At 40.5% G+C, this 21,922-nt stretch overlaps 1 protein-coding gene across 2 annotated transcripts in view; it reads right to left on the bottom strand.

Annotated features, from left to right (window-relative positions):
- The window catches only part of PIK3C2A (phosphatidylinositol-4-phosphate 3-kinase catalytic subunit type 2 alpha), a 122,971-nt gene that overhangs the window by 5,310 nt on the left and 95,739 nt on the right, over positions 1-21,922 (bottom strand). For both annotated transcript variants that reach the window (XM_054438784.2, XM_063671117.1), the window contains 11 exons: positions 21,428-21,557; positions 16,165-16,301; positions 13,630-13,799; positions 12,238-12,394; positions 10,832-10,941; positions 8,016-8,223; positions 5,068-5,192; positions 2,962-3,079; positions 2,799-2,871; positions 2,347-2,459; positions 2,134-2,259 (listed from right to left, as the gene is read on the bottom strand). In XM_054438784.2, the coding sequence (XP_054294759.1) occupies positions 2,134-2,259; positions 2,347-2,459; positions 2,799-2,871; positions 2,962-3,079; positions 5,068-5,192; positions 8,016-8,223; positions 10,832-10,941; positions 12,238-12,394; positions 13,630-13,799; positions 16,165-16,301; positions 21,428-21,557 (1,467 nt within the window). The remainder of the gene's footprint in view (positions 1-2,133; positions 2,260-2,346; positions 2,460-2,798; positions 2,872-2,961; positions 3,080-5,067; positions 5,193-8,015; positions 8,224-10,831; positions 10,942-12,237; positions 12,395-13,629; positions 13,800-16,164; positions 16,302-21,427; positions 21,558-21,922) is intronic.

Raw genomic sequence — 21,922 nt, 5'->3', positions numbered from 1 at the left:
GCCAGGCTGGTCTCAAACGCCCAGCCTCAAGCAACCCTCCTGCCTCGGCTTTCCAAAGTGCTAAGATTAGAGGTACGAGCCCTACCTATGGCCCTGCTTTCAATTTTTTTTTCTGAGAGACAGTCTGGCTCTGTTGCCTCGGTTGCAGTGCAGTGGCGCGATCATAGCATACTGAAGCCTCAACCTCCGAGGCTCAAGTGATCCTCCCATCTCAGTCTCTCGAGTAGCTGGGACAACAGGTGCACGCCACTATGCTAGGCTAATTTCTTATATTCTGTAGAGACAGGGTCTCACTATGTTGCCCTGGCTGGTCTAATACTCCTGGGCTCAACCAGTCCTCCTGCCATGGCCTCCCAAAGTGTTGGGATTATAGGCATGAGCCACCGTACCTGGCCTGCTTTCAATTTTGAGTACTTTAAGAAGGTTACTAAAAGAGGAAAACAGGATGGGTATGGTGGCTCACGCCTGTAATCCCAGCACTTTGGGAGGCTGAGGTGGGTGGATCACCTGAGTTCGAGACTAGCCTGGCCAAGATGATAAAACCCCCGACTCTACTAAAAATACAAAAATTAGCCAGGCGTGGTGGCGCTCACTGGTAGTCCCAGCTACTTGGGAGGCTGAGGCACAAGACTCACTTGAATCCCAGAGGCAGACATTGCAGTGAGTTGAGATTGCCCCACTGCACTCCATCCTGGGTGACAGAGCGACAGTCCGTCTCACAAAAAAAAAAAAAAAAAAAAAGAGGAAAACATTTGAAGGACAATGATTTTGAAACTATATCCTATCAAATTAAGGTAAAAGTATTAAAGATGTTTTAAAAGAATGGGAAGGACATCTGATCTTCAATTATCTGAAAGGGCTGCCGCATAGAAGGAAGAATAGTACCTGTGTGGTTCCAACAGGTACAACTGAGACCCCACAGATGGCCTCAGAAAATCAAGATTTTAGCTTTGTATAAAAAATAATCTCATGGCCGGGCACAGTGGCTCACACCTGTAATCCCAGCACTTTGGGAGGCTGAGGCAGGTGGATCACCTGAGGTTGGGAGTTTACAACCAGCCTGACCAACATGAAGAAACCCGTCTCTACTAAAAATACAAAATCAGCCAGGCATGGTGGCACATGCCTGTAATCCCAGCTACTCAGGAGGCTGAGGCAGGAGAATCACTTGAACTCAGGAGGCAGAGGTTGCAGTGAGCCGACATGGTTCTATTGCACTCTAGCCTGGGTAACAACAGTGAAACTCTGCCTCTAAAAATAAATAAAATAAATAATATAATAATAATAATAATGATCTTAGAGGTGGAGCGATCTAAGACAAACTGAATAGTCTGGAAGTAATTCAGCACAGACTAGACAACCACTTTTTGTGACTATTATAGAGGGGGGTTCACACACTGGAAACGTAGTTGAATTATGGCTCCTAAGGTCTATGAGGGCTCTATTTTATATCATTTTGTTAAATACTATTGGACTGTTATTGGTGTACACTGTATAACAAATAGTTCAGCAACCGATACCTAAAAACTCTAAATTTTTTTTTTTTTTTTTGAGACAGGGTCTCACTCTGTTGCCCAGTCTGGAGTGCAGTGGCATGATCATGACTCACTGTGGCCTTGACCTCCTGTGCTCAAGCAATCCTTTTACCTCAGCCTCCCGAGGAGCTGGGATTACAGGTGCATGCCACCATGCCTAGCTAATTTTTTTTTTCTTTTTTTTTTGTAGAGATGGAATTTCATCATGTTGCCCAGGCTGGTCTCAAACTCCTAAGCTCAAGGGATGTACCCACCTCAGCCTCCCAAATTGCTAGGATTACAGGCATGAGCCACTGTGCCTGGCCTTAAAATGTTTTAAAATTTAAAATCTCAAAACAATGGACACAGAGAAGGGAACAACACACACTGGGGCCTGGTGGGGGATGGGATGGGGGGAGGGAGAGCATTAGGAAAAATAGCTAATGCATGCTGGGCTTAATACCTAGGTGATAGGTTGATAGGTATGCAGACCACAGTGGTACGTTTAGCTATGTAACAAACTTGCACATCCTGCTCACGCACCTCAGAACTTAAAAATGAAAATTAAAAAAATAAACTCAATAAACCAAGGAAACGTCTAGAAATGATTTTAACTTACCATTTCATTGAATGTCGGATTCCTCGTTTTTCGTGAAATTTTGGTTTTACGTTTGGATGTTTTGTGGTTATCTGGAAGTAGGTATGTTTTGACATATGGATTTGGGTCAGCTCCATCTTCAGTAACCTAAAAAGAAAAGCAATCCCTTAATAGTAATGCTTCCTACCAAGGTAAGGGTTTCCTCTACAACCATCATTCTTTGTAATCACTCACAAGATCTTTGATATGCATCACCATGATGAAAAGAGTACCATTTCGGTAAGAGATGGATAATTTCACAGCTCCTCCTATTTGGCCTGGAGTAGGAGGACTGAAGGAACCTGCATCTGAAAATACAAATATTTTCATCTTTATTTACTGGTTGTAGTGGTTCAAGCTGCAATAAAAGGATTTTGCTTTATTTTCAAGACTGTCACATGTGGTGCAGACAGAAGGGAGGGGAAAAAGGAGTAAACAACCTGATAGGTCATTGATTTATACTTCTTTAGTAATCACATCTATTAGGAAAGTTGTATTTATTCAGAAATAGACTGGTTTAGAAAGAATACTCTCCTCCCATTCTCAGACTACAGCTAGTAAGCCTGCTGTCATTCTACCACATTCATTGAGAAGTTACAGACTTGCAGATCATGAGTTACCAATAAAGAGAAAAAAAATAATCTCACCTGCAGACCTAGCTATTCCTTCAGCTTTCTCATCACGAAGTAAAGGGTGGAAGAAAGTACAAACAAGATCACACTAAGAATAAAGAGAAAACAATTCATTAGTTTAAATATTATGTAACACAAAAGGTATAAGATGTTATTACTTCTCATTTACTAAGGTTACCTCTGCTACATCTGTTGAAGCATTCATCAAACTCTGTAAATAACTGTTTAACTCAATTTTCCTTTTGGCTGCTACATCTTTTATGTGTGTTCTTCCTAGAACCATCCTATTAGGAAAGCTACAAAAGAAAAACAAAAACAAGTGGGATTTAAATAAGTACAGTATTTCCTTAGAAATACACACTTTTTTATATATACTTAAAGACAAAGTAGTCTTAATCCACTATAAAGTAATATTTTGTGGCCGGACACGGTGGCTCATGGCCTTTGGGAGGCCAAGGCGGGTGGATTACTTGAGGTCACGAGTTTGAAACCAGGTTGGCCAACATGATAAAACCGTCTCTATTAAAAATACAAAAATTAGTGTGCTGATGCCTATAATCAGATACCTATAATCCCAGCTACTCGGAAGGCTAAGGCAGAAAAATCACTTGAACCTGGGAAGCGGAAGTTGCAGTGAGCTGAGATCACTTACACTCCAGCCTGGGTGACAGAGCAAGTCTCCGTCTCAAAATAAAATAAGTAATTTTTTGTGATTTCTCTTCAAAGTATTGGAGATGACATCGTTCAGTTACCCATTATCCTTTTATGAGCCTTGGTTGAAAAAGTGTATGTGTTGATTTCCTATATTTATTATTAGCTTGGTGCAAAAGTAACTGTGGTTTTTGACATTAAAAGTAATGGCAAAAAACGCAATTACTTTTGCACCTACTTAATACTTATTTTTCTAATATTTCTTCTCAAGTTTAATCACTCATAAATATTTTATCCAGATCTGATCCCTAAAAAATAAAATCACTACTCAATCAGCCATAAATATTACATATACCAGTAAAATCCACAAATAATAACATAAGGCCTAAGTAAGATGCCAAAAGGATAATCTTAATTCCACTTATTTTGGTAGTAGTGGAAAAATGAAACTGTACATGGAAACAAACTCTAACACCCACTTCACCTCCTCCTCACTTTTGAAATCTAGTCTGAAGAAAATATGAAAAAACTCGACACAGGAAATCTACTGGTCATTGAGCTACATTAAAACTGAAGACTCCCAAAGGGTATCAGATACAAAACTAAGATTTTGACTGGGAGTCTCGATGATGTTTGCTTGTTATTTATTTATTTTTTTGAGACGGAGTCTTGCTCTGTCGCCCAGGCTGGAGTGCAGTGGTGCGATCTCGGCTCACTGCAAGCTCCACCTTCTGGGTTCACGCCATTCTCCTGCCTCAGCCTCCCAAGTAGCTGGGACTACAGGCGCCTGCCACCACGCCCGGCTAATTTTTTGTATTTTTTAGAAGAGACGGTGTTTCACTGTGTTAGCCAGGATGGTTTCGATCTCCTGACCTTGTGATCCGCCTGCCTTGGCCTCCCATAATGCTGGGATTATAGGTGTGAGCCACCGCTCCTGGCCATGCTTCAGTTTTTTAGCAGAGGAGCTCAGTATGGCCCATGATAGATTATTTCTGCACTGATTAGCATATGACCTTTTTTCTTTTGGGGGACAGAGTCTCATTCTGTCACCCAGGCTGTAATGCAGTGATGTGATCTTGGCTCACTGCAACCTCCACATCCTGGTATCAATCAATCCTCTCACTTCAGCCTCCCGAGTAGCTGGGACTTCAGACATGTGCCACCAGCCCAGCTAATTTTTGTATTTTTTATAGAGATGGGGTTTTGCCATGGTGCCCAGGCTAGTCTCCAACTCCTGGACTCAAGGTATCTCCCCGCCTCGGCCTCCCAAAGTGCTGGGATTATAAGCTTGTGAGCCACCACGCCTGGCAGCATGTGACTTTTTTCAAAACCAAGATGCCAAATTATTATCTAGTGTTGCTTACTATGGTAGAGACAGCAAAGTTAAAGCTTCAACAAGAGTTAGAAGTCTAGAAAATCTCATATTTTAACATCCTGATCATTTATTCATTTAACAAAAACTTACAGTTCCTTGTTTATGTCTACTTTTGTATTAGGTCCTTATGATACAAAGGAAAATAAGCCACATATGGCCGATAATATCTTACTAAGTGTTAACACAAAGCTTTCCACCTACATTTGATAACAAGTTGTTTCCTACAAAAAGGATTAATGTACAAGGATGAATACATACCCTGGTAACTTCCAAAGTGGAAAAATAATACTGAGCTTATTGTGAAGTTCCTGAAATTCGTCAAATGTTCGGAAGACAAATGATGGTTCAATCTGTCCTTCCCTCAAAATTCGGACTACATAAATCTGAAAAGAAATCACACCACAAACACATAAAATTTATATTTAAAACTTTCTTTCCAGGCCGGGTGCGGTGGCTCATGCCTGTAATCCCAGCACTTTGGGAGGCCGAGGTGGGTGGATCAGCTGAGGTCAGGAGTTTGAGACCAGCCTGGGCAACATAGTAAAAGCACGTCTCTACTAAAAAAACAAAAATTAGCTGGGCATGGTGGTGCGTGCCTGTAATCCCAGCTACTTGGGAGGTTGAGGCAGGCAAATCACTTGAACCTGGGAGGCAGAGGTTGCAGTGAACCGAGATGGCACTGTACTCCAGCCTGGGCAACAGAGCGAGACTCTGTCTCAAAAAAACCTTCTTTCCTATATTGATCTTAGCTAAAAGACCAAGAAGCAATAAAACCTCCTTTCCTGACAGAAAAGAAATTTATAGCTTAATTGTTATATGTAGTTCAAGTACTTTTATCTTGGTAATATGTATGTCACCAATTGGAAAAAGCAAATATAAGTCACTGTATTTATAGCACATCTAACTACATTTTAAGAGTGATCATAACCATCCTAAGATACATAAACTAGAACTTAAAAGTGTAAGCTGGGCACGGTTGCTCATGCCTATAATCCTAGCACTTTGAGGGGCCAAGGTGAGAGGATCACTTCAGCCCTGGAGTTAGAGACCAGCCTGTGCAACATAGTAAGGCTCTGTTTCTATAAAAAATATAAAAATTAGCCAGCTGTGGTGGCACATGCCTGTAGCCCCAGCTACTTGGGAAGCTAAGGTGGGAGGAGCAACTCGGCCCAGGTGTCAAGGCTACAGTGAGCCAAGCAAGCCAAATGAGCCAACACTGCATCACTGCACTCCAGCCAGGGTAACGGAGCCAGACCGTTTCTCAAAAAGTAGAAATAAAAATAGTCCAGGCAGCCGGGCGCAGTGGTTCACGCCTGTAATCCCAGCACTTTGGTAGGCCGAGGCGGGTGGATCACGAGGTCTGGATATTGAGACCATCCTGGCTAACATGGTGAAATCCCGTCTCTACTAGAAAAAAAAAATACAAAAAATTAGCCAGGCGTGGTGGCGGGCACCTGTAGTCCCAGCTACTCCGGAGGCTGAGGCAGGAGAATGGCGTGAACCCGGGAGGCAGAGCTTGCAGTGAGCCGAGATCACACCTCTGCACTCTAGCCTCGGCGACAGAGCGAGACTCCGTCTCAAAAAAATAAAAAATAAACAAATAAATAAAAAATAAATAAAATAGTCCAGGCATGGTGGCTCATGTCTGTAGTCCCAGAACTTCGAGAGGCCAAAATGAGTGGATCACTTAGGGCCAGGATTTCGTCTGGCCATGTGCCGGGGCAACATGGGGAAACCCCATCTCTACTAAAAATACAAAAATTAGCCGGGCGTGCTGGCGCATGCCTGTAGTCCCAGCTAGCTATTCAGGAGTTGAGGCATGAGAATTGCTTGAACCTGGGAGGCACAGGTTTCAGGAGACGAGATCGCGCCATTGCACTCCAGCCTGGGCAACAGAGTGAGACTATTAAATAAAATAAAATAAAATAAAAATAACATAACATAACATAAAATAACATAAAATAAAATAAATAAAAATAAATAAAAAGTCAGTTAAAAAAAGGCAAAAGGTTTATGGGGGGGTAGTGAAGGAAAACTTGTTTTGCTGGCTAGTTAAACTTTTTTTTTTTTTTTTTGATACAGCGTCTTGCTCTGTTGCCCAGGCTAGAGTGCAATGGCACAATATTGGCTTACTGCAACCTCCGCCTCCCGGGTTCAAGCGATTCTCCTGCCTCAGCCTCCCGAGTAGCTGGGACTACGGGCACATGCCACCACACCCAGCTAATTTTCATATTTTTAGTAGAGATGGGGTTTCACCATGTTGGCCAGGCTGGTCTTGAACTCCTGACCTCAGGTGATCACCTGCCTCGGGCTCCCACAAGTGCTGGGATTATAGGCACGAGCCATTGTGCCCAGCCTATTTAAACTTTTATAAAGTTACAATACTTTAAAGAATATAATACTGGTGCCAAGTAGGATCTATTTATAGAAGGCCAGAAACAAATATGGGGATATATATATAAACTTAAAGGTAGTAGTATATACTGGGGAGAGAATGGACTATGCAATAAAATGGTGTTAGGATAACTTTAATAAACACACAAAAAGATACTAAAATTTATTAACAGAATAGATGAAAATTAAAACAGTAGTAAAATAGCTTTTTAAAGACTATCAATTTGCCAAAAATTTAAAAACTGGCAGTTCTGGAAAGTATTATCTAACAAAAAAGTTAGCACAAGGGTGAAAAGTAACAACAAAAAAGATAACACTATAGTCTCGAAGAGGAAAAAGCATGCTGAAGTTCCTGTATCTGTTCAAAGACAATGTGTGCGTGTTCTGTATCAGAGACTGGAATAGGAACTTTGACTTTTTACTTTATATACTACTCTATTGATTGAATTTGTTACAACAAGCACACTTTACCTTTGAAATGTAAAAAAAACTGAAGAATGAACAAAAAAATAAATAAATAAAAATAAAAAAATTGAAGAATGAGAAAAAGCAGAATAGCACCATTCTTTTAGCCTTGTCTCTAAAAGACAGAATATCACTCGGTCCTTATTGTTTGAAGCAAATATAGCAAGAATTAAATACCAAAAAAGTTAGGGATGCTTCAAGTACATTTACTTATTTATGGACCATTCATGAAAGAAACAAGCTTGAATAGAACAAATGCTTGGAACTTTAGCAGAGTCAGCAAAGGAAGTAGAAAGGACAACAATAATACATGCATGATTGTTTATAAATATTGAAATCAAACTTACATAATGTTTATCTGGGTTGTATTTCTTATGATATGTGAAAACAGAGACTTCCTTTATTCGACCATCTTGTTTAAAGGAGTATGTTTTAGGTGAAAATGAAAGGATGGGCTCATCATTAGAAGGAAGACCAGAAAAACGAAGCTGAGCAAGGTTGTGAATGAAGAAGTTAAACTTTGTGGCAATGCTTCCCAAACTTGATTCAATAAGCCTACAAAGTAATCAGAAAATTCGTTAACGGTAAATGAGAACACATGGTAAATTCTTTCAATGTAATAAATGACAAAAACCACTTTCATTCCTTTAAAAATATTAAGCAGATTGTCACTTTGCCAAGGATTCCCTCTGTTCTACAGGCCAAAGATTTGTTAAAACACATCTCACCCCAACAAAATAATTTAGCCCAAGAAAGAATTCATACTTGGTATTCTTGAACCCTGTAGGGGCCCCAAGACTAATTAAAGAGCTATTATAGATAGATGATGATTGGTATAATGCTAAAAAGATGACTTCATTAATTTATTCCCTTTTAGTAAAGGAGAAAGATGACAAATAGGTGAGAAAGAAAGTAATCCAAGGGCCAGGCACGGTGGCTCACACCTGTAATCCCAGCACTTTGGGAGGCCAAGGGGAGCAGATCACTTGAGGCCAGGAGTTTGAGACCAGCCTGGCCAACATGGCAAAACCCTGACTCTACTAAAAATAGAAAAATTAGCCAGGTGTGGTTGTGTGTGCCTATAATCCCAGCTACTTGGGAGGCAGAGGCAGGAAAATTGCTTGAAACCAGGAGGAAAGAGGTTGCAGTGAGCTGAGATTGCGCCACTGCACTCCAGACTGGGTGGCGGAGTGAGACTGTCTCCAAAAAACCACAAAAACAGAAGAACAAAAACAAAGTAATCCAAATTTTAAAAATTCTCTCCTATTGAACAGTAGAACTATAGAATTCAGTGTCAGACTCCTTCAGGTAATCATATTTTCATTCAGTTGGAAAAAGAAGTTTTGACAGGATGGAAAGTTTGGAAAGTAGGTCTGGAAAGAACATTTTAGGCAAGCAAAGGAAATAAGTCTCAGAAACAAGGTTAAGGAAGCTAGAAAGAAGAAGGATATTCAAAAAGAGAAGTGAGAGAATCTCAAACACAGGCTTCTGCCCCACTATGGACTGAATGTTTGTGTTCCCTCAAATTCATATGTTGAAGCCCCAACCAACACTGCCACTGTATTTAGAGATAGGGCCTTTATGGAAGTAATTAAGGTTAAATGAGGTCATAAACAGTAGAGCCCTAATCCAATAGGAGTGTCCTTCTAAGAAGAGATGAGAGAGCTAGCTTTCCCTACCATGTGAGGACACACTGCGAAGGTGGCCATCTGCAATCTGGCATGGGAGCCCTCAACAGTAATGTAATTGGCTGGCACCTTGATTTTGGACCTCCTAGACTCCAGAACTGTGAGAAAATAAATATCTGTTGTTTAAGCCACTAGTCTATAGTATTTTGTTATGGAAGTCTAAGCAGGCAGACGAATACATGCCTGCTTTGTGGTTTTGCCCAGGGGAGCCAATGAATCTCTTTTAAAAAACAAAGCAAAAGAAAACCCATCAATACCTAAATTGTCAGGATTAGTTTGGAAGGCTATACAAAAGTCAGCTTCCTTCAATTCATTTCAGCCCAGACTCTTGAGACTAGTGAAGTCCAGTCAGTGTTTTATACCTCTTCTCCACTGAGAGGAAGAAGGCAAGAGAAAAAGGATAGAAAAGAACATGAGCTCAGGTACCCCCTCCCTGCTGTGGTATTGTGATGAAGTGGCAGCAGTAGTCAGTAACCAGCCTGATCACCAGACCTTTAGAACATATTTGTCAAGAAGATCTGGTTTTTTTGAGACAGTTTCGCTTTTGTTACTCAGGCTGGAGTGCAATGGCGCAATCTCGGCTCATCACAACCTCCATCTCCCAGGTTCAAGCGATTCTCCTGACTCAGTCTCCTGAGTAGCTGGGATTTCAGGCATGCGCCACTATGCCCGGCTAATTTTGTATTTTTAGTGCAGACGGGGTTTCTTCATGTTGGTCAGGATGGTCTTGAACTCCCGACCTCAGGTAATCCACCCGCCTCGGCCTCCCAAAGTGCTGGGATTACAGGCGTGAGCCACTGCGCCTGGCCGGAAGATCTGTTTTTAAAGCAATAACAAATTCAAGTACCAGTCATTGGTATATGTGTTTCAAGTACTATGCCATATAATAGTTTACTTGCAGCAGTGCCCAGGGTTTGCTGGGTTAAAAACACCAAAGGTCTCCATGGAAATTGTTAAGACAAAATCCTGAAAAATAGATTAGTACAGATAACATTTTAGAAAGAGACTTTAATTAGCTGGGCTTAGTGGTGTGCGCCTGTAGTCCCAGCTATTCGGGAGGCTGAGGCAGAAGAATCGCTTGAACCCAGGAAGCAGAGCTTGCAGTGAACTGAGATTGCACCACTGCACTCTAGCCTGGATGAAACAGCAAGACTCAGTCTCAAAATAAAAAATTAAAAAAGATTTTAAAATGGTACATGGCACTGTAGAAAAATATGTTTTTATCACTGAAATTACATATTAAATAAACCTTGAGATATTTTGAGGCAAATAAGTATATTTTAAAAAATATTATTGCAAATCCTTTGTATTTATTAGTAAATCAACTTTTGACAGCCTACTATGTGCAATTACTATGAATCAGAATTTGTTCCTATAAATTAGAATTTTGATAAATAGCATTTGTTTAAACTAAGGTAAAACAAATCAAAGCAATATTTTACGTTCCTTCTGCAATATACTTAAATATGCCTTACCTAGTAAAGAAAATTGTAGCTTCTGCGTCTGTAGTTTGGGGTTGAAGTGCATCTCTAACATATTTCAAATCTTGAATACTTGTAAGTTCTGGTAACCCTGAAGGAATCATCTGTAGAAGAAAACAAAAAGTTCTGTGAGTTAAATTTTTTAAAACATTTGTTCCTCACTCCTTCCTGTGGGCTGCTCAAGTAATCAGAACTGAAGCAAACAAAAACAATCAGTCTTGGGGGGTTCATTAGTGTATTGGGGACCTAGGTGATTAACTAACAAATAAGGAAATGGACACCAAGGAAGTCAAGCAATTTGTTGGTGGTCAAAAACCCAGTTTATAGAATTAAACTGGTGAGATCCAGATCTCCTTTTGTCTAGGCTCTTTTTTTGGGGGCGGCGGGGGGCAGGGTGTGATCTTGGCTCACTGCATCCTCTGCCTCCCAGGTTCATGCAATTCTCCTGCCTCAGCCTCCTGAGTAGCTGGGATTACAGATACGTACCACTATGCCTGGCGAACTTTTTTTTTTTTTTTTTTGTATTTTTGATAGAGATGGGGTTTCGCCATGTTGGCCAGGCTGGTCTTGAACTCCTGACCTCAAGCAATCCGCCTGCCTTAGCCTCCCAAAGTGCTGGGATTACAGGCATGAGCCACTGCGCCTGGCCTAGGCCGCTGTTTTTACTTTTATAGATTTAGGGGGTACAAGTACAATTTTGGTACATGTTATGTATCACATAGTGATAAAGTCTGGGCTTTTAGTGCATCACTTGAATAGCATACATTGTACCCACTAAGTAACTTCTCATCTCCCATCCACCATCCCCCTTCCTACCCTCCCCAGTCTCCAATGTCTATTATTCTACTCTTTATGTCCATGTATACATATTATTTAACTCCCACTTATAAGTGAGAACACACAATATTTAACTTTCTGAGTTATTTCACTTAAGACAATTGTAGCCTTCTGTTTATTACCATATCAATTTACTCATAATAATCATAGTGGGTTTGTGTTTTTTACTTTTTACTTAACTATAATATATACCCAGGAAAGTACAGAAATCTTCATTGTACAGCTGAGTGAATGTTCACAATTCACACCCATATTAATACACAAAACATTCATTAGCATCTCAGATGCCTGCCTTGGGGTCCAGCTACTAATACTTCCCATCCCAAGGGGAGCCACTCTACTGACTTATTTTTTGTATTTTATACAAATGGAGTCAGACAGTAGGTACTCTTGTGTCTGGCTTATTTCACACGGCAGTAAGTTTAAAATATCTGAGCAATAATGTATCTGACATTTGTGACTAAAGCAAATTTTATTCCAAAATCACAAAATAATCTTTTTTAGGTATTGAAACATAGATGCATTAATATAAAACTAATTAAGTGCTTATAAAGAATAGTTACCAGTGAAAGGAGGTTAAGAAAAAGGTTTGTCTGCTTTCTTATCAAGTTGTAGGCCTGACAGCAGAGGTCCACAAACAACTGAAAACGAATGGTGGGCTTTTCACCCCCATTAATGACATATGCCATATCAGAGGTCAGCACAAAAGGAGCTCGATCCCTATTTAAAATGAAAGTACATATAAAATATTATTTACAGAAGATACTCCAATAGTGCTATTACATGATTATTAAACTAAGGTATCTGAGGTACAGCCATTTCCAACTAGGAAACTTAATACCACACACTTTTGAATTTCCATAATTTTAAAATAACATTTTTCTTTTTTCCTTTTTTTTTTTTTTTTTTGAGACTCGCTCTGTCGCCCAGGCTGGAGTGCAGTGGCACGATCTAGGCTCACTGCAAGCTCTGCCTCCTGGGTTCATGCCGTTCTCCTGCCTCAGCCTCCCAAGTAGCTGGGACCACAGGTGCCCGCCACCACGCCCGGCAAATTTTTTGTATTTTTAGTAGAGATGGGGTTTCACCGTGTTAGCTGGGATGGTCTCGATCTCCTGACCTTGTGATCCGCCTGCTTTGGCCTCCCAAAGTGCTGGGATTACAGGTGTGAGCCACTACACCCGGCCTCTAAAATAACATTTTTCAAGAAAGCTATCACATAATAATCTCATTATTTAGAGAGAATTTATGTATGAAATTTCCTTATATATGAAAATAAGGTGATATTTATAAATCCACATACCCAAAGAGATCAAACAGTAGTTACAAACATAGAAAACTACTTACTGCCGTTATACACACGAAATCATTTCTTTCTAAGAGTTATCGCTAAGTAGATTAAAAAAATATATATGTCCCTTAATTCATTTCAACAAAGTTTAGCTGCGCATGGTGGCTCACGCCTGTAATCCCAGCACTTTGGGAGGCCGAGGCAGGTAGATCACGAGGTCAGGAGATCGAGACCATCCCAGCTAACACGGTGAAACCCTGTCTCTACTAAAAATACAAAAAAATTAGCTGGGCGTGGTGGTGGGTGCCTGTAGTCCCAGCTAACTCAGGAGGCTGAGGCAGGAGAATGGCATGAACCCGGGAGGCGGAGCTTGCAGTGAGCCGAGATCGTGCCACTGCACTCCAGCCTGGGCGACACAGCAAGACTCTGTCTCAAAAAAAAAAAAACAGAACAACAACAACAACAACAAAACAAAGTTTATACACACTTACACACATTCTTGTCTACTATGTGGTATGGTCATATCTTTGGGCCTTTTTCATTCCCAGTTATGTTCAAATGGAACCACAAGGCAAAACGCACAAGGCAAAAGGCAAAGCTTGAGACAAACATTAATTTGTGAAACAGGAAGTGCCTCATTTCTTTGGCAACAGCAATAACATTATACCTTTTGAAGGTGCCAAACATCTGTGCATGTCCCAAAAACTTTCCAAAGTCAATGTGAAACATGTGTCCCGTGCTTCGAAGCATTATATTGTCATTGTGTCGATCACAGATGCCTAAAACATAGGTGGCTACACAGCATCCAGCACAGGAATAGATAAAGTTCTCTGAAGCCTATAAAAAAATACACAATTATTTTAGAAAATGAATTACTTTTAAAGGAGGCAGAGTTTATAAATAGTAAAGTAATTTATCACTCTTTAAAAACACTATTGTAATCCACTCTCTCAATAGCATACAAACTGGGATATAGTAATAAAAGCCAATCTTTTCATATTTCAAAAACAAAAACACTCTTCTAAGGGTGGTTACTGCCCCTTCTCTAGCTTTTCTCTTTTAAAAGTCTGGGATCCCTACCAGTCCCTACACTTAGGTACGTGCTGCCTTCAAACAGCTTTTAAGCGTCATGTTTGTGGAATCCTGCACCTCTCTGACTCTGCTGCTTAGAATCGGTGAGATGCAGGATTCCACAAACATGATGGATAGAAGATTTTTGCTTTTTTTCCTCTGCCTGCAGGGAAGACATGTGTAAAGAAAATCAGCTTATATCTGAAAACATCCAAGAACACAAGTAATGTGTTTTGTTTCCCATGTGGTGATTCCCTGTGTGTCATCTTAAGTCCTCCCTCTCCTGGGGATTATTAAAATTACTAATATAATATCGTATAGAAGGATACAGCAAGACACATACAATGAGGTTTTTCTTTAATCTAAAGCATGTGTATTTAGTTTATTTATACAATATACTTTATTTCTGAGTGGTACATTCATTTGGCCTGACTTGCCCATGTAGTTAACTTTATTCCATAATTCCCCAGAAATCATTACCAATGATGATAACAGCAAATGTTTATATAGCATTTAGCACAAACCAGGCACTTCTCTGCGTATGTGTGTATATGTATGTGTGTGTATATACATTAACATATTTAGAATCTCACAACAATCAATGACTTAGGTACTATCATCATAACCATTGTACAGATGGAAAACTGAAACAGAGAGAGGTTGTTTGTCCAAGATCACCTAATTGTTAAGTGGCAGAGTGAGGATTCAAATCCAGGCAATATGACTTCACTAAGTTATATTCTCTCTTACTTATTAAATCACATTAAAAAGCCAAATTCATAAAAGATGCTTAATGTATGCTACTTGGCAATTATTTCCTTACCAGGAATCACAAAAGGGCCAACATTACTAAAACAAGTATTGGCTTCTGCTGCACTGCTTTTTTTCCCCAGACCACAAAGTAGTATGAAAAGAGAGTGATTTCACAGTTTAAAAGATCTAACAAAGGTCAAAATTCCCCTGCATTAGCTTTGTAGGTCAACAGATGGCACGTGTATGTCTATAAAGGTGATCCATTAATGAAACATAAACTAGGCAGCTCCATGACATTAAAAAGGGAGTCTTCCTACATCACCACTCAGTTTTCTTGGGTCTTCCTTAGGCCAAGTTAGGATCATTAGAGGCCTATGTCCTGAAAGATTGCCCTTTCCTCACATGTAATTCCAAATAATAGTAAAACAGAAAATTGATGTTTCCAGTAATAAGAGCTATCAATTATACAACTTTCACTATGCAGTGCTTCATATATATTAAATCATTTAATTTTCACAAAAATCTCAATGCTTATGTTTACAGCCATAGTATATGCTATAATACCATAATATATACAATACTTTATAGCAGAGGTCACTGAGGCACAAAGATGTTAAATAATTTGCATAGGTCAGGTGCGGTGGCTCACGCCTGTAATCCCAGCACTTTGGGAGACCGAAGCGGGCGGATCACAAGGTCAGGAGATCGAGACCATCTTGGCTAACACAGTGAAACCCCACCTCTACTAAAAATACAAAAAATTGGCTGGGCGTGGTGGTGGGTGCCTGTAGTCCCAGCTACTCGGGAGGCTGAGGCAGAATGGCGTGAACCCGGGAGGCGGAGGCAGAATGGCGTGAACCTGGGAGGCGGAGGTTGCAGTGAGCCGAGATGGCGCCACTGCACTCCAGCCTGGCCAACAGAGTGAGACTCCATCTCAAAAAAAAAAAAAAAAAAATTTTGCATAAGGCCCTGTTGCTGAGTGACTTGGGATGGGACCTGAATTCAAACCCAGAGAGTTTGGCCCCTAATTTATGTTCTTAACTACCACATGATGCAGCCCATTTTACTCATTTCGCTACCTTCTTCCAAGACCTTTGGGAAATATAACATTCTGGGTTAGAAAAATGCCTCTGTTTTGCTGGCCTCTAAGTATGTGTTTGGAAATTTTTGGGGGCGTAATTTAGCATTGGTTTCACTCAGATTCCTGCCATTAAATGCATTCTGTTTTACATTCTTTCCTATACTTAGAAAAAGATGCTCTTTTCCCGACTTAGACTAAATGACTATTTGGTCACCACAGCTGGAATATGAAAGAACTTAAAACCTTTGTAATACATTTTTGACGAAGCTTTTTCGAATGAGGAGACATGCTAATTACCTTTTCATATTCTTCTTCAGAGGGATTGTATTTCCTTAGCCACTCTGCAAGTGGTTTATCTTTAAAGGATCCTGTCACACCATATTCCACTTGGATTTTCCTGAGCGTATCGGAAGCAGGAACCAGCTCCACCATGCCTTTAATGATAAAATATTAAGCTATGTAAAACTGTCTCCCCAAAGTAAGCCTTTAAACATTTTTAAAAATTATTATTACTTTTTAAATTTTACTTTAAGTTCTGGGATACATGTGCAGAATGTGCAGGTTTGTTACATAGGTATACATGTGCCATGGTGGTTTGCTACACCTATCAACCCATCATTTAGGTTTTAAGCTCCGCATACATTAGGTATTTGTCCTAATGCTCTTCCTCCCCTTGCCTCCCACCTGCCAACAGGCCCCGGTGTGTGATGTTCCCCTCCCTGTGTCCATGTGTTCTCACTGTTCAACTCCCACATATGAGTGGGAACATGAGGTGTCTGGTTTTCTGTTCCTGTGTTAGTTTGCTGAGAATGATGGCTTCCAGCTTCATTCATGTCCCTGCAAAGGATATGAACTCATTCTTTTTTATGGCTGCATGCCTTTTAAAAAGTTATAGTTTTTAATTTTTGACATAAGAAACCAGCTAGCAATTGTTACTTTCAAAAAAATTCAAGTCTGGCTGGGTGCAGTGACTCAAGCCTGCAATCCCAGCACTCTGGGAGGCTGAGGCGGGTGGATTGCTTGAGGTCAGGAGTTTAAGACCAGCCTGGCCAACATGGCAAAACCCCGTCTCTACTAAAAATACAAAAATTAGCTGGGTGTGGTCGTGGGCACCTGTAATCCCAGCTACTCAGGAGGCTGAGGCAGGAGAATCCCTTGAACCCGGGAGGCAGAGGTTGCAGTGAGCCAAGATAGCACTATTGCACTCCAGCCTGGGCAACAGAGCCAGACTCTATCTCAAAAAAAAAAAAAAAAAAAATCAAGTCTGGCCAGGCATGGTGGCTCATGCCTGTAATCCCAGCACTTTTGGAGGCTGAGGTGGGTGGATCACTTGAGCTCAGGAGTTTGAGACCATCCTGGCCAACACAGCAAAACCCCACCACTACTAAAAATATAAACATTAACCAGGCATGGTGACACACACCTGCAGTCCCAGCTACTTTGGAGGCTGATGCATGAGAATTACTTGAACCCAGGAGACAGAGGTTGCAGTGAGTCAAGATGACAGCACTGCGCTCCAGCCTGGGCGACAGCGAGACCCTGTCTTCAAAAAAAATAAAAAATAAAAAAAATCAAGTCTGGCTGCCAATCAAAATTGTTATTTTCAAAAGTATCTAACATGTAAACATCAATTTTGACTATTTGAGACTCTCTAGTCTGTACATCCATGTACTAATCCCCAAAGGAAAACTAGCTGAGATCACAGGTGCCCAACACCATGCCCAGCTAATTTTTGTATTTATTTATTTATTTTTAGTTGAGATGGGGTTTCACCATGTTGGCCAGGCTGGTCTTGAACTCCCAACCTTCAGTGATCCACCTGTCTCAGCTTCCCAAAGTGCTGGGATTACAGGCGTGAGCCACCGTGCCCAGCGAGGAAAACTATTTTAATTACAAACAAGAAGACACTGACCTAGCTGGTAAAGTTACATATAAGATACACACTGTCCCACTTCAGCACAAAAAAATTTCTTTGATCATAGATTTGGGCAAGATAAGAATCTTCCAGAATACATTAGCACTTTCAAAAGGAAGAACAGATGAAGACTGACCTTGTGATATGATTAAATCTCAAGTATATATTTTGGCCTCCTAATTGAAATATAAATGCCTGGTTGAACAAATTGTTTTTTGTTTTCTCTCTGACTCCTTTAAAACAAGTATCTGCCGGGTGTGGTGGCTCATGCCTGTAATCCCAGCACTTTGGGAGGCCGAGGTGGGCAGATCACAAGGTCAGGAGATCTAGACCATCCTGGCTAACATGGTGAAACCCCGTCTCTACTAAAAGTACAAAAAAATTAGCCAGGTATGGTGGCAGGAGCCTGTAGTCCCAGCTACTCGGGAGGCTGAGGCAGGAGAATGGCATGAACCCAGGAGGTGGAGCTTGCAGTGAGCCGAGATGGCGCCACTGCACTCCAGCCTGGGCAATAGTGCAAGGCTCCGTCTCAAAAAATAAAAAAATAAAATAAAACAAGTATCAAACAAATAAATTATGTGATATTTACACAAAAGAAGACAATGAGGGAGGAATTATGTGCTTTGATAGAAAGATCTCAAAAATAATGTTAAAGACAAAATCCAGATGGAGAACTGTAATTCTGTGTTTGAAAAGAAGGATGGTTGTGCATATTAGAATATACACAAAACATTTCCAGAAGGCTACACAAGTAGTTATATTGTGGAAACAGGGTACCTAGAATTGAGGATGAAGGTATGAGAGAAAACGAACATTTACTTTTCAATTTATTCTACTATACGCTATCTGGATATCCTACTATGTGCAAATATTATTTATACAATTAAAATATTAATTGATACATTTTTAAAATGAAGGAGATGCATTTGTGTTAAAATAAAATATATGAAAACAGAGCTCTGCTTTGGACAAAGGATTGGAGGAAATAGAAGTTGACCAAGGCTGCCAGGTACCCCAATAGAAAGTATGTGGGGCCAGATTCTAATTCTAGTAGTCTAGTTACATATGGCAGAATGAATTCATTTGGCTCCTTTTTTTCTGGTTGTTTTCTGAGACAGAGTCTCACGCTGTTTTCCAGGCTGGAGTGCAGTGGCGCCACCTGGGCTCACTGCAACCTCTGCCTCCCGGATTCAAGTGATTCTAGTGCCTGAGCCTCCCAGCAGCCAGGACTACAGACGTGCACCACCACGCCTGGCTAATTTTTTGTATTTTTAGTAGAGGTGAGGTTTCACCATATTGGCTAGGGTGGTCTCAAACTTCTGGCCTCAAGGGATCTGCCCACCTCGGCCTCCCAAAGTGCTGGGATTACAGGCATGAGCCACTGCGCCTGGCCTCTGCTATGTGAATTCTAAAAGAGCTGTAACACTCAAAAATCAGGTTTTTAAAATGAACTCGACAAATTGAAAAGTAGTGTATCAACTATAACAAAGTTAATAGCTAATGTCCTACACATGGTTCTAAGACACAAAAATGTACAAGTACGTAGCTGGACACAGTGGTGCATGCCTACACTCCCTGCTGCTTGGGAGCCTGAGGTGGTAAGATTTCGTGAGACCAGTTCGAGGCCAGCCTCAACAACATAGTGAGACCCCTGCCTTTATGAAAAATTTTAAAAATTAGCTGGGTGTGGTGGCATGTCACAGGTGCATGCCATCATATCCAGCTAATTTTGGGAGGCTGAGGCAAGTGGACTGCTTGAGCCCAGGAGTTTGAGGCTGCAGTGAGCTATGATCACACCACTGCACTCCAGCCTGGATGACAGAGTAAGATCCCATCTCTGAAAAAAGAAAGAAAAGAAAAAGAGAATGTACAAGTTGCAGGATGGCCAAGACATGGCTTAGCAGAAGCTGGTATGATGACGACTTACTGATTTTATTTATGAATAGTTTCACATGTGTGACACTATGCCCACCCTTTTGTATTCTACAAAATCCAGGTGCCATTCTTAGAGACAACAGATTACCTGAACCATTTGCAAGGAGAATAATAAGGTGATAAGGTAATTTAAAGTAATATTTCATAAATGGCTGAAGAATTTGGAATTCAGAATCTGAGGCCACACTACTGGTAAGGGTGAAGACGGATTTAACTTAATTATATCATAGTCTGAACAGAACTGGAACCAATGGGTAAAAGACACCAGGACTCAGTTCCCATTAATCACCTGAATATGAAAAAGAAATCTATAGCTATCAGAGCTACACAGGATAGAATGAACTGCCTTGAAATGCAGTGAATTCCCCTTCACTATAGGCATTTAAGCATAAAATGAATGGCAAATATTGGAAGGATGATTATCTTTCAGGTGATTTCCTAGTGCCTATGCATAGAATTTATGAAGTGTTTCTCATTTCCGCCAACAGCGGATGATCTTTCCTTTAAAACCTGACGGTATTGCCTTTACAACTTTTAGAGCTTTCAGCTTATGAAAGCATACTCTGATTACTTGTACGTATTATTGCTTCCTTCTAAAATATGAGTACCACATATTCTTGCCATTTTATAGATGGTAAACAACAAACATTTGTTGAATAAGAATAATGATGGCTGCCATTTACTGAGCACATAATACGTATCAGATATTAGGATGTTTTACATCCATTATTTCAAAACAGTTCAATAAACAGTAAGATAGAAATCTGCTATTAGTAGAAAATAACTTTGTATGACTTTATTTTATAAAAATGAAATCAAAGTTGATTTAACTTAGATATGGCCTTATTTAATTTGGTTTTGAGACAAGGTCTCACTGTTTTACCCGGGTTGGAGTGCAGTAGCATGATCATGGTTCACTGAAGCCTTAACCTCCTAGGCTCAAGTAATCCTCTCACCCCATCCTCCAGAGTAGCTGAGACTATTTATTTCTTTTTGTAGAGACAGGATCTCCCTGTGTTGCCCGGGCTGGTCTCAAACTCCTAGACTCAAGTGATCCTCCTGCCTCGGCCTCCTAAAATGCTGGGATTACAGGTGAGAGCCACTGCACCCAGAGATACGGCATTATTTTTAAGTTTAAAAGCTAAAGACCATAAAGTCCTCACTGGGTCAATTAATGGACACCTCTGATTACTGCAAAGCATTTATTTAGGCTACACTAAGTTAAAAAAATTTTTTTTTAATTTATTTTGAGATAGAGTCTCACTCTGTCACTGAGGCTAGAATACAGTGATGCAATCTCGGCTCACTGCAGCCTCCGTCTCCCAAGTTCAAGCTATTCTCCCATCTCAGCCTCCCAAGCAGCTGGGATTACAGGGGCACACCACCACACCTGGCTAATTTTTGCATTTTTAGTAGAAACAGGGTTTCACCATGTTGCCCAGGTTGGTCTCAAACTCCTGACCTCATGTGATCCACCCACCTCGGCCTCCCAAAGTGCTGGGATTACAGGCATGAGCCACTAAGCCCGGCCACTAAGTTATTTTTAAAAGACACTTAATTATGAGCAACTGAATGAATAAAGTAACACTGGATTAAAATAAGAAACAACTGTGACACCAGGGTATCTGCATCAGGACCTTTAGGGCAGGTACACTTTAAGCTAAGTTCAAGGAAAAAAATTAGACATCAAGACACAGCTAATAAACTTACCTCGATCTCTGCCAGTTGAGAGACATTTGAAAATTACCATCCTCAGATCTAGTCCTTCTTTAAGCCAGATCTTATCCATAATCTTTATCATCTGTAAAGCTAACATATCTTGCCGAAGATCTTCACCAACCTTGAAATCAAGGAAACAAAATGAAACTTGTACATCTCCAAAAGACTTAACAGATTACATACTATGAAAGCTGTAATCCCAGCACTTTGGGAGGCCAAAGTGGGCAGAAAACCTGAGGTCAGGAGTTCGAGATCAGCCTGGCCAACATGATGGAAACCCCGCCTCTACTAAAAACACAAAAATTAGCTGGGCATGGTTGCACACACCTATAAAAGGAACAGAACTGCCTTTTTATTTTTCTGCAGCATTCTAGGGAAAGGTACTTAACCTCTTCATATCTCAGTTCCCTGAACTGTACACTTTAAAAGGTTAAGTTTTATGGTATGTGAATTATATTCAATTATTTATTTATTTATTTATTTATT

Source organism: Pongo pygmaeus, chromosome 9 (genome assembly GCF_028885625.2).
Source record: "Pongo pygmaeus isolate AG05252 chromosome 9, NHGRI_mPonPyg2-v2.0_pri, whole genome shotgun sequence".
Lineage (NCBI taxonomy): Eukaryota > Metazoa > Chordata > Mammalia > Primates > Hominidae > Pongo > Pongo pygmaeus.
This window is presented reverse-complemented; position numbering and strand designations above follow the sequence as displayed.